The following is a 13,238-nucleotide window of genomic DNA, read 5'->3' as shown; positions in this document are numbered from 1 at the left end:
CATCCCCATAGCAACAGCCGGGTCACTTGACAGGCTTCGCGATGGAGCACTAAAGAGCCGTTCCCTGCTACCCCGGCGGCGGCTCGTGCATCACGTGACCGTAGCCGTTGTGAGCAGAGGTAGGACGACCCAAACCTCTTCGGGGTTCGCGAATCAAAATGGCGGATCTGTTCGTCATTTGTGACCCGGAACGCACATATCGCACTTACAGGGATGCTTGCGCTACGATGTCAGAGGACAACTTCATTGCGACCTTCTGCTTGTCTAAGGACGCTGCTAGAGAGGTCTGCGAAACTGTCAAGGGGGATCTAGAGCGGCGTATGTATGACTATAGAAACTCATACAGTGCACTTGCTAACTGCATTTGTGCACCAATGCAGAAGTTCCATTTTTAAACAACGGCACATTTCAGCTCAGCAGTGGCGTCGTACAACCCTCAGCGTCGAGCAGAGAGTTTTAATGGCGCTACGGTTCTACGCCACTGGGGCATTCCTCGGCAACATTGCGAGGGAAGAGAGCTTCGTTTGCAGTAAGCATGCAATATCCGAGGCTCTCCACGCAGTGAGCCTAGCCATCACAATGAACCTTGCGCGGAAGTATCTCTGGTTCCCCTCGACGCCAGAGGAAAAGTTTGAAGTAAAGCGCGGGTTCTACGAGTTGGCTGGGTTTCCTGGGTGCCTAGGTAAGCAATCCCTGTTTTCCATAAACAACATAGGAATGCCTCTCACAATGCATGCAAGAATCATGATGAATAACACGTCTCCTCCGTTTCACATTTTTTGCATAAATGCAATGTGTAACAAAAAGTCACTATACAAAAACATAAACTGGATATAACATGAAATAGTAATGGCGATTAGCTTCAGCATTCGTGATCATGCAGCTCCCTGGTACAAAATGAATGATTATCCCCTAAAAGTCGTGTCAGAGGGGAACATCCTCATTATTTGAGTCTATATTTTTCGCAGGTGCAATTGATGGTACCCAAGCGGCAATACAGCAACCGAGCCTTGCTGATCCACGCTTCGTGGATGGAAACTACTATTCCCATAAGGGGTACCATTCCATCAACGTCTTAGCGGTGAGCAATTCTCGTACTTTCTTTGGTACTTATTTCTGCACAAATATTTCCAGAGTACGAGGTAACTCGTTACTGTAACTAAGTTCCTATTTTGGTAACTTGTAACGTAACTGGGTACTTTTGCGCCGTGGCAATTTTCAGAGGAACCCGTTCCTTTTTTTGGTAACTTTGCCAAAGTAACTTAAGTTCCAAGTTACTTTTAACTCGCTTTTTACTCACGTCCACACATTTTCTTACTTTCTCTCCGGTTCCTTCATAGCATATTTTGCCATAAAACATGATATTCAATGAGTGACAGTATTTTATTCAGGAAGTAAGAACCGCTGCCATTGAAATAAAGCTGAACCATTGTGCGCCCACAGGGGGTGAGACGCAAAGTGTTCGAATAGACCTTTACCAGAGAAACGTCATCATGGCATTGGTAGACAGAGTGAAACCGAAACAAAGCGGAAGGATGGCTGGGTTCCACGAACGGGCACTTGTTCGCTGTCTCCCATTCAAAGAAAAATAGGACCGAGAGTCTCGTCCATTCAAGGGATCATGTCGTAATCCCCTCAAGACTGTGGCTTTCGGGCGCGACCTTGTTCACCTAACTTCGTGCGTAGTTCAATTCTACCAAATTTTTGCGCTATCGAACACTATGACGTCATTTATTTACAAACAGGGAGAGGTCTATTGTTGTGCATAAAGAAAAACGATCTAAGCGTGTTGCACTCCTCCGCAGGCAACTCAAGGTCTAACTCAACTGCTCGTGAGCTGCACCTGTGTAATGCCATTTTGTGCCCTAAGTAACTTGGAAGTACCTTGTTCATTTTGTTAAGTAACTCTGTAACTGCGAGTTAGATTTCATGCTGAAGAACTTCGTTATTAACTTAGTTACACTTAACATGCGGTAACTTAACCTGTAGCGAGTTCTTTTTGACGAGTAACTTCTCAATCTATGAATAATTCATTTCAATTTTGTACCACAAAGTCAAAACATCAATTAGGCAACTGTGTTTCCGGAACCATTGTATTTCCAATGCCCCTATGTACATTCTCTTGCTTGTTTGTTGCCTTTTATGCATACAGAGGATGTTCACGCTGTAACATTGCACATCTTTCTAAGATCTGTGATGCAACCATCAGGCGCATTCTGTTCCTGAATGCCAGATACCCGGGATCGTGCCATGATGCCTCTGTATGGGCAGCGTCCCAGCTCTGTCGAGAAGCTCCCGCAATATTTGAAGACGGAGAGTGGCTAATTGGTGAAAACTTTTTGTTACTTTGTACATTTCCTGCTTTTCTTCAGTTGGTTACTGATCTGGGTTGCACTTTTTTACGATGGCCCATTTTCATGTAACCCTTCCCCCCACCACACACACTGCAAGTTGTGTCAACATCCCCACACATGTACTTCAGTGTTCCTTAGACGCTGCCTAGATTTTATTGCCTGCCAACATCTGAGTCGCGGGTTCAAAATGAAGCTTGCAGGCCTTATCCCACCTTGCGAGAGAAATGTATATAAAAGGCACATCTTTGTGACGTCCGTATAGCTATTGCAGTTCATGACTGCATCATCATATAGCTAGAGAGCATGTGTTATGCTTTTGTTGGTTATTCAGTGATCTGCTCAACAGATTTCTCCATATGACATTTACATATACAGGGTGTTCAAAATTAAGCTTTCACGAGCGCTACGCAAACACAGCGATGACAGGAAACCGGATGACAATGTTATCCTACTTGTGTAAGAAACAGGTGATGCTAATTATGTAGCACCTGTTTCTTACTCAAGGAACAGAAAAAAATAGCACCAGTTTTCTTTTGTTCGCCTATTCGTCAAGTGTTAGTGAAAGCTTAATTTTGAACACCCTGTATGTCAGAGTGTGTCAAGTTGTCATTTCAGACTATCCCTGGATGCAGATCATTTAATTTGTCTGATACAGCCAGCATAAACGTCGATGAGGTAGTTAAACTTAGCTTAGAATGACGAACAAAATACAAGCCTCACAATGCCCCTTTGCATGCTTTGATGTAAGAGAGAACGTATTGAGGGTGGGTGTTTGTGTTTCCCAGCATGGCTTCGCACGTTGAAGGGAGGATTGCTAGCATGGTGTATCTGCTAGCTCCTCTGGCCAGAAATTGAAGGATGTGGAATGGGACCCACTACTTGTGCCTTATTGCTTCAGAAGCAAATTGAAGAAATAGAATAAAACGGAAACGTACATTAGACCGACGCGACCAGCTGCTCCCTGACGCTTGATGAGTGCAAGCATGCAGTGACTTGAAAGATTATTTTCGAATATTCATTTGATACAGCCATTCTCAGTACTCAGTCTTTTACGTCTCATAACATGTTTGAGTGACCTGCTTTGCACTACGTGCTATGATCCCGATTGGGCATGCAACCTACATCTGCAGAATAACGGATGAGAGTTTTTGATTTTCTACAGGAGACAGCGCCTACCCCTTGCAGCCATGGTTGATGACGCCTGTCCGAACACCAACGACACAGGAAGAAATGGACTACAATGAAGCACACAGTCAAACACGTGTGCGCATTGAGCACTGTTTCGGCATGCTGAAGATGCGGTTCCCGTGCCTTCAGAGGTACCGCACCTTACACTTTGCTCCAGACAGGTCGTGCAACATCATAAACGCTTGTGTGGTGTTGCACAACATGTGTCTAGCATACAACACGCCTCAGCTACCTGATGCAGGTGACGCAGAAAGTGGGCCTGATGATGACATGACAGAAGAGGCACACGTTGCGGGGGCAGACGATGCAGAGGACAATGACAGTGCTGTTGCCACAAGCAGTCGTGCAACCCAGGTTAGAAGTCGCCTCATAGCACGGTGCTTTAGGCGACATCTTTAACTACCTAACTGACTCCAGTGCTTGTGGAACTCTGTCACCTGTGGCTATATGACTGTGCCTTTGACTTCTGCTCTACAACAGGGGCCTCAAACAGCTGAGTAAGGTGTGTGACTGATTTTCAATTTCTTTTTCCAAGACTATTTTGTGAAGAAAGTGCACAATACAGTTTGTAAATAGCAGGTAATTTGGATACTCCTGACGATGGTATTTGTTTCTGAGGGACTATACATTTTTGCTGCATTGTTTTTCACGTTTTCAGTACTGGATTTGGAAAGCCATTTCATTTATTTCCCTTGTGTGTCATGTTGGGTTTTCCAGTAACAAATTTTGTACACACACATGATAGCTCCACATTAAGTGCACCTGCCCATTTTTTTTCTTTTTAGCCCATCACTGTATGCTATAAGGTGTTTTATGGTAAATGCTGTTGTGTGTTCTCTGCGTGGCCCTCTACGTAACCAACAACCTGATTTGAGTTTGAGGCCCCTGTTCTATAGCTCATGAATTGTAGCGACATTCATTATTTGTTGTACCATAATTTCGTGTGCATTAGCCGTGGTACGTGCACAATTTTTTTCCTCACAGACGCCCTGTAGCTTATCTCACAGAGCGGCTTATCTGGAGACTATTTTTCCGTTGTGTTTTCCCCATAGGGTGGTTTTAACAAAAGTGCCAACTGTGTATTCGGAACAGCACTGCCCTGCCAATGAAGGAACAATACGTAATAGGGGCTTGTCCACATTCAGGTAGACCGACTTTCTGGTGCCTTTGCCAGGCAGCTTTAACGAAAGTGGTGTTAATGATTCATTTCTTGTGGAAGGCTACTGACCTGTGGATACATGAAAAACCCTCAACGACACAATCTTACCCTGGTAGTGCACTACAACTGCCCTTCTTTGTTGTACACCATGCAAACCCTGGAATACGGACCACATGCAGGGTTTTTAGCCTTCTCTATGGTCTTCTTTGTGGCATGAAATCAGTTGTGTCGTATTGCACACGGCTTATCCGGCCAAAGATTTTCAAAAGACTTTCCTAAAGACAATCCCTGTAGCTTATGCACGTGAAATTACGGTATTCAACTCATTTTATTCTCCTGTACATACACATTTTAAGGTATACTCAATGACAGCGATGTGCGTACATGTCACGCAACTTCCTTACAGTTTTCAAAGATTTTCAGTATTATATGTGGCGAATGTTATGTTATGCCTATCAATGGAGGGGAAAAGTGAGAATTGGTTTATTTGTGATATCATAGTATTTACTTTCACTTCCAGTTCTTACTCTTTGGAGGTAGCAGTGAAAAATTGAAAGATTTGTTTATGTACTTGTATTTCTGTGCAATGCACATTGCCTTTGTTCACAGTGTTGCAGTCCTAAATTCATGTGCCTCTCCTCTGTTCTTCCAGACTCATGCTGCCACTCGTAATTGCGAAATGTATTAAGTGAATGTGTCATGTGATGTGGGTGGTGTACGGAAACACCACAAACTGCACACAAACGATCAACTGATAGAAATGTGTGTGATCAGCAAGGACAGACACCAGTAACGAAACTGACAGAACTAATTATTGAAGGATTACTGTGTCCCGTGTCAAATATGTACATGTGTATATACCAGAGATGGGGAAATTAGTATAGCGATGGTAGAAGTTTTGACACCTTTAGAAACCAAGCAGGCCTCACTCGTTTATGACCGGATAGGTACAAGATCAATTCCACTATACTGGAGCCTTGAATGGTTTTGCTGTTATGAATGATTTCTCCTTGCTCATTCCATGACAAACTCCTTGGTAGCGCTCACACTATTCGTCTTACTTTTTCAATATTTATTTCATCTGGTAGAGAATCATAATCGAATTTTCGACTCATGCTTTCCTTCATTTGTAGTGGTTTTATTATTGGCGGATCTGATTCTATTGATGGTTTCAACTGATTTTTTATGGTGTAGTACATAGTTGTTAGCATACGTTTTACCTTTATATCTTCGCTTTCATTAGATTCCAAAGTAATATCCACTGGGTTTAATACCTCGATTTTTGTTGCCGTGTTCAAACACCGGGTACTTTAGCTATAGCCCGCCCTGCTACAACGCCTAATATACTGGTCAAACCTGTGAGTAACAGTGGGAGTAAGGAAGTCAAACCTCCTCGTTGGCGATATAGAAACTTTTGTAGCTTTTTTGGTGATTTGTGCAATATTTTATACGCGATGTGGCGAATGGTGGCTTTATATTTCTTTAAATCTTTGTATAGTTTCGGTGAAAGTTTAACATTACCATTCAATATATTCTTGCAAACTTCGGAAAGAGCTTCAATGCTGTGTGGAGGAGCCTCACTCAAAATGTTTTCCCGTTCTTCTGGAGTACAGGTTGCAAGCTCTTTAAGGAAAGTTAAATGGTGACGTGGACTTTTCATTTTGGTATGAAAACAAGATGTGACTTGAGCTTGGTTATACCCGTTTGCAATCTTTTATCAGACTGTGTAAGTGGATGTAGGTCAATCACAAGATAACCAAATGGTTTCTCTGTTGCCTGTTCGAATGCGTTCATGAAGTATGGTAACTGCGATATCCCATAGATTTGCCGTCCTAGAGGTTCCAGTTGTGCTCGAGACCTTAAATTATTGAATAATATTATGTGTGTACTGTTGTGGGATAGGATGCGATAGTTTACATCATTATGGAATAAGTACTGACAGAGAAAAACAATTGATGCATTCTTGTGATGTGATGCTCGCGTATAGAAATGAACCATATCCTGCATAACATTCTTTTCAGTCACGAGATCGTCAACTATAATCAGTGTTGGTATGTTTTCATCCCATGTCTTTGGTAATTCTTTACTAAGTGTAATTTTAGTGAATTCATTCTGCCAGCTAGCATCATATTTACTGACATCAAATATTTGTTCGGGAATTACAGTGAATACTGATAAGTTTCTCAGGATGCTACGAACTAGGTAAGTTTTTCCTGACATGGAAGGTCCACATCTAATAATTCGCACTGGGTGGATGAAAGAAAACGGTCTTATGTCGGACATTGTGTCGCAGAGGTAGAAATGAAACTGAAAATAAGATGACTTGAAAACTAGATTTATTACCATCCAGTGCTCCCCCAACCATCGATTTGATGAAATTGGCTTTTTGCCGACTGTCGTTTGAGTGCAAGGTGTGACCTTCATGTGACAAAACACGCCTGATAGCATGAGCTTTTGCTTCATAAATTTCTTGTTTCAGTCGCCATTTCTTCTCTTCAGCTGACTCAACCTCCTCTTCCTCCTCCTCCTCCTGTTCCTTTCCAATACATTGGCGAAAGAGCTTCCACATAATTATTTTTGGGAGGGACAAAGTTGGCGGTTTGGGGAACGAATAGGAAAATGACGAGCGGACCTTGTTCGACATGTAATAAATGAAGGCGAGTGGAGAGGAGTGGAGAGGAAGAGCCAGACGATCGGAGCCAGAGCAAAACGTTTGCTGAACAAAACCCAAAAGAATAATAGTGCACGCCCTCTTAGCTCGGGGATTAGCACGAGCCCAGCTGATAATCCACCTCTTCCTTAACACTCCCTCGCCCGATGCGTCTCAAATCTAGACCTCAAGAGGATGAAGTAGCTGAATTGGTCTTCTGATGAAGGAACCAGTGACTGTCTTGAGCGTGCACGATCGTACAAGTCCATCACGTCCAGTATGAAGCTCCTGCACCCTTGCTAGCTTCCAAAACATCCTTGGCTGCCGCTGATCCGCCAGTAGTACGAGCTGATGCAGTTGAACGCTGTTGGAGGTTGCATTTCGACTCAGGTTTGCAGATCTAAGCTGTAGCAAGTAGTCCTTGTTCCACTGCCTCCAGTATGCAGTGAGGAGCCTTTCCTTTGCTTGCAGCACCTCTAACGGTTCGTCGTCTACGCACGCAGTCTGACGTCTCTTAATTGGCGGCAACGCCGTGAGTCGCTTCCCCAATATCAGATGCGACGGAGACAAAGCTTGGGTGTCGCCAGGATCTTCTGACATTTGTGTCAATGGCCGTGAGTTGACGATCGCTTCGACTTCTGTTAACACGGTCAGCAACTGTTGAAAGTCTAGCTGACTCCGACCTAGTGTTCTTCTAAGAGCATCTTTAACTTAGCGTACCATACGCTCCCAGAAGCCTCCCCACCAGGCGGCACGTTCGGCAATAAACTCCCATGTTATTCGTGCTTGTGTCGCATACTCACGTACCGCTTGGAACTGATTCGCCAGCAAGGCAGGAATCTCTCGAGCGGCTTTCTTAAAGGTTAAGAAGTTATCTGAATAGACCTTCCTTGGCAAACCTCGGCGTGCTACAAAGCGTCTGACGGCCATAAGGAAGGTCCCGAAGGATTGGTCGGGGACGAGCTCAAGATGAATTGCCCTGGTGACTGTGCAAGTAAAAAGAGCCACGTACGCTTTCCGTTGCCCTTCGGCCGTTCTGTAATAAAGTGGCCCCGCAAAATCTACGCCAACAACTTCAAACGCAAGTTGCTGAGTGACCCTATCGGCAGGTAAGGGTGCCTCCTGCTCTGTGCAGGGGCGTGTCTTCAGTCGTCGACAAAAAAGACATTGGTAAAGAGCATACTTCACTGACTGACGACCTTTGATTACCCAGAATTCTTCTCTTAACTGGTGCAGAGTTTCCTGTACACCGGCGTGGGACATCCTTAAGTGCTCTCTGAGTATGATAAGCAACGTGAACCAAGCCTCTGACGCTGGCGGCAACAGTATGGGATGCTTGGCTGCTTGTGACTGCTGAGAGCACTGCAGACGACCCTCTAGTCGCAGTAGTCCATCGTTATCCTGGTAATGGCGAAAGTTCTCGAGATGAGAGGACCTTTCTGTAAGCAACTTTGTCTGAGTAGCCTTGATCCAGTACAGCTCTGATGACGCCATTTCTTCAGTAGAGAGAGGACCTGTTTTCTTGACGTTTGACCGCTTCGAGTTGTGTACGTAGCGCAGTATCCATGCGGTGACTCTAAGAAGTCGATTGGCACTACTGAAACGTTCGGGTGAAAGTAAATGTGCCGTGCAGCTGACCAATGCCACCTGAGCATCCAAGCATTCCTCGTCTCCTTCAGTATGATCTGGAAATGCTGTGTGCGGCCATAAATCTGGCTGTCTCAGCCATCGTGGGCCTTTCCACCAAACTTCACAGTCACGCAGCTCATGCCACTTAATCCCTCTCGTGAGAAAATCTGCCGGATTCTCTTCACCAGGACAATGACGCCATCTTTCAGGAGAAGTCAGCTCATGTATCTGGCGCACCCGGTTTGCCACGCAGGTCTTCCATCTGGATGCCGATCCCTTGATCCAATGCAAGGTGATTAAGGAATCTGCCCAACATACATAATCGAACTCTGTCTGCAAAACAGTGGATACAAAGCGATATAATCTGGCAGCAAGAAGAGCTGCTGTGAGTTCAAGCCTCGGAAGTGTCTGGCGCTTGAGAGGTGAGACTCTGCTTTTGCTAAGTAGAAATGCCATGCCGCGAGAACCGTCGTCGGACAAATGCTCGAGGTAGACTACCGCACCATATGCCCTTGGGCTGGCGTCTGCGAAAATATGCAACTTGCGCAGCCTGTCGACGAATGAGTTGCTCGCTATCTCCCTAGGAACAGATATATACTGCAGTTCCGCGACTCCTTCGCACCACTCTCTCCACTCTGCGTCGATGTCTGAAGGTAACTGATCATTCCATTGCAATCCTGCCTCCCAAATCTTCTGGAGCATGATCTTGCCCGAAATAGTGAAGGGTCCTAACAGGCCAAATGGGTCGTAAATCCTGGAAATGGTCTGCAGTACATGTCTCTTGACACTCTAGCTTTCCGTCATGGAATCCAGGACAGACGCAACTGAACATCGTAACTGATCATGTTGAAGATCCCATATGACCCCCAAAACCTTCTTAGTCTGATTCTGTGTAGTCTCCGTTGTAGAGTTCCCCTTTTTAAACATCTCTCGTAGAAGTGCCTCGTCGTTAGTGACCCACTTCTTTATCTTCATGCCGGCCGCTTCGAATATGCTCAGAGTTTCCTCATGAAGTGTCCTGGCATTTCCTGATGTGCTGACACTGACCACTAAATCGTCCACATAAAAGGATTGCTCCAAGAGCGTAGCAGTCTGCAAGTAATCCTTCTCTGCTTGCTGTAAATGATGCTCAATGGTCGCGGACAGCAGGAACGGACTAGATCGTGCTCCGAATGGCACTCGTGTCATGCGCCATGTCTCAATAGACGGTAGAGGCTGTCCTGCGATCGGCGTCGAAGTGTACCATAAGAAGCGCAGAGCGTCTGTATCCTGTTTGTGAAGTGCAATCTGCAAGAAAGCTTTCTCGATGTCTGCCACCATGCCTATGCGATGCATTCGAAACCTTAAGAGCAGAGAAAGGATGTCAGAGTTCAAGTTTGGACCGGCGTGCAGAACTTGGTTCAGGGATAGAAAACCCGGAGCACTCGATGAGGCGTCGAATACAATTCTAACCTTCGTAGTCTCCCTCTCGCGTCTGATAACTGCATTATGTGGCATGTAATATTCCGGGGCAGCAACAGGTGATGGTGATGCTGCATCAATACGCTCGGCATGACCGTTAATGAGATACTGTCGTATCACCTGATCGTATTCGTTCATGACCTTTTGATCTCTCAAAAGAGTACGGGTGGCGCTGCGTAAACGCTGCTCCGCTACAGCCTTGTTGTTTCCCAGTCGTGAGACGAGGTCTTCATTCCACGGCAGGCGCACTGTATAACGACCATCTTCAAATCTGGTTGTGTCCTGAAACCTCTGGAAAACTTCATGCTTCTTGCCCTCCGACTCTTCACTGTCAACAATACCAAGGTGCTCTAACTCCCAGAAAGACTGCAGCGCATTGGAGACCTCGTCGTGGTTAACGCTGGACACTTGCACATGTAGAGCGTTAGACTCGTAACCTGATTGCTTTCCCGTAGGGCCTTGTAGAGTCCATCCGAAAATGGTTTCCATACCGATGAGATTGTCACGAACTCGTACTTGTCTCCCTGCTACAACGGACCCATAGAAATCTGCTCCTACAAGTATCAGTATTTCAGGTGACGCGTCAGCGAACGTAGCTTCATCTGCTAAAGACATTCCCTCGGATTTCAGCTGAGCAAGAGATTTCCGGTCAATATTAGGAAGATTGCCGATGCAGATTTCTGGTATCTCAAGAGCTTCAATGCAAACTTCCTCGGAAGTATACTGCGACCGAAGCCTGACTTTCACTCTACGATGCAACGATTCGGTTCCGGCCTTGCCTACCGTATTGATGACCAAATGCTCTTTCCCAACAGTCGGTAATTGCAACTTCTTGGACAGTGCTCGCTTAACGAAACTTCTTTGACTTCCCCCATCTATGAGGATACGGACGCACTTCTCCTTTCCTCCGGCCGCGCAAACGACTACTTGCGCAGTCTGCAGCAGGACTATGTCCTGTCGCAAACCTGTACGTTGCCACGTGCCACTTGCGAGTACCGTCCCTCCAGACCTTGGTACTGTACTCTTCTGCTTGCACAGCACAGTTAAGTGTCGTCCATTACATTTTCTGCATTTGAGGCTATGAAATGATCGGCAGACCTTTGCTGTATGATACTGTTTGCCGCATCGAAAGCATCTGTGGCTGCTACGAAGCCTTTCTTCCAACTCTGCCACATTTGCTTGTAAGTTGCAATTCAGCATCTCGTGATCATTCCCGCAAAAGAAGCAGGGCTCCGTCTTGTCACGAGTGGTAGTCGGTTTCCTGGCTTCGACGCCAAGAGCGGAGGCGGACGATAGTCTTTCAGAAGAAGTTTGCCGTAACTTCCTCTGGGTCGTCTGAATAGGCCTCCTCGTGTGGTAGACACTATCTCCTGTACCCAGTGGCAGTTGCTCCCGGCACTCAGCTTCCATCTTGATAAAGTCTAGCAACTTCGTGAGAAGTATCTCATACCGATCTTCTGCCGATGTAGTTCCAAGCGATTGTTCGTCGCCGTGAACCTTCCTCTGGAAGCTGAGAATCATATCTTGCGGAACCACTTGTTGTAGAACAGGAAACAGTAGAGAGCAAAACGACTTTGAGGTAGTACCCAGCGCTTCTAAACTCCTCATATGAGCCTTCACTGTGTCGTGAAGACGTCTCAGTACGAGAACATTGCGGGAGAAGCGTACTGGCTGAAGACCTAGCAACCGCTTCAGATGAAACTGTACCAGCATGTTTGGATTTCCAAATCTTTCCTTAATCATCTTGACCGCAGTGTCGTACATATACCGTCAGCTGGAGGCCCTTTATTGAAGCTGCAGCCTCGCCAGTAAGAACCGCTGTCAGGTAGGACATCTTCTCGTTGTTCGACAAGGAAGCATTGCTGTCTACCAGGGACTCGAACCTTATCCAAAATTCCTGCCTCTTGACTGCCATTATATTTGAGGAGTTCCAACTTCGGTAACTGCGGTCTGTGACGGCTACCTCCTACAGTTCGACTACGTTCTCCAATGGGAAGCGCCAGCTCACCAGGATTTCTGGACTCCAGTATGGAACCAGCTCTCAAAGACTGCGCGACGATATTTTTCTTCAGTAAGCAGGTGATGGTGGTTACCCGGTCTTGATAGTCGATCATTCTCTCAAGTTCCGCTTCAACCTCCTCGACTGTAAACATAGACTCCAACTTTCTGTCCACGTCATCCAGGCTGGCTGAGAATTTGACGATGCGCTCAAGCAGTACCTCACAACGAGTGGTGTGATCCTGAGAGCTTCCAGCGACCTGCATAGCTTGCTCGGCTTCATTCAGTACAGTGGTCAATCTCTGCCGAAACGACTTCCTCTTTTGCAGGAGGAAAACCCTCGAAGTCGATTCCTGTGAGGCCTCCGTCATCGTGCTGGCCTGTGAATGTCCTCCACTCTCAAGTCCCTAGCAGGGGTTCCCGGGTTTCGGCACCAAATTTGTGTAGAGGAAGAGCCAGACGATCGGAGCCAGAGCAAAACGTTTACTGAACAAAACCCAAAAGAATAATAGTGCACGCCCTCTTAGCTCGGGGATTAGCACGAGCCCAGCTGTTAATCCACCTCTTCCTTAACAAGGAGATTGTATGATAATGAGGATTCACCACATTTAAAGTGAAAGTTCCTTCCTGTCATCACTTCAAAGATGTCTGACGAGAGTGGTAAGTTTTTGCTTTGCAGTGTGGTTGTTTTTTCTCGTCTTTTCTCAGTATTCAGCTCAAGCCCGCTGTTTTTCTTTGAAAATGGTAAGGAATTATAATGAATATGGAAAAGTGTTCAAATTTTATTTCTTGTTTCAGA

General features: G+C 45.7%; 2 protein-coding genes across 2 annotated transcripts; both read right to left on the bottom strand.

Annotated features, from left to right (window-relative positions):
• Nucleotides 1-8,062: 8,062 nt before the first annotated feature.
• LOC135381386 (uncharacterized) lies at nucleotides 8,063-9,682 on the bottom strand. Its single transcript, XM_064612547.1, has one exon. It carries the CDS (start codon nucleotides 9,680-9,682, stop codon nucleotides 8,063-8,065), a length of 1,620 nt encoding a protein of 539 aa, XP_064468617.1.
• An 87-nt stretch (nucleotides 9,683-9,769) lies between these two features.
• Nucleotides 9,770-12,154, bottom strand: LOC135381370 (uncharacterized). The gene has a single exon (XM_064612545.1). It carries the CDS (start codon nucleotides 12,152-12,154, stop codon nucleotides 9,770-9,772), a length of 2,385 nt encoding a protein of 794 aa, XP_064468615.1.
• Between the last annotated feature and the right edge of the window lie 1,084 nt (nucleotides 12,155-13,238).

Source organism: Ornithodoros turicata, chromosome 1 (assembly GCF_037126465.1).
Source record: "Ornithodoros turicata isolate Travis chromosome 1, ASM3712646v1, whole genome shotgun sequence".
NCBI classification, from domain to species: domain Eukaryota; kingdom Metazoa; phylum Arthropoda; class Arachnida; order Ixodida; family Argasidae; genus Ornithodoros; species Ornithodoros turicata.
The sequence above is the reverse complement of the archived record's forward strand: the minus strand, read 5'-3'. Positions and strand labels throughout refer to the sequence as shown.

Excerpts from the sequence above, each read along its gene's own strand:
- LOC135381386 (XM_064612547.1), bottom strand. The coding sequence starts at position 9,682 with ATGCTCCAGAAGATTTGGGAGGCAGGATTGCAATGGAATGATCAGTTA.
- LOC135381370 (XM_064612545.1), bottom strand. The coding sequence starts at position 12,154 with ATGCTGGTACAGTTTCATCTGAAGCGGTTGCTAGGTCTTCAGCCAGTA.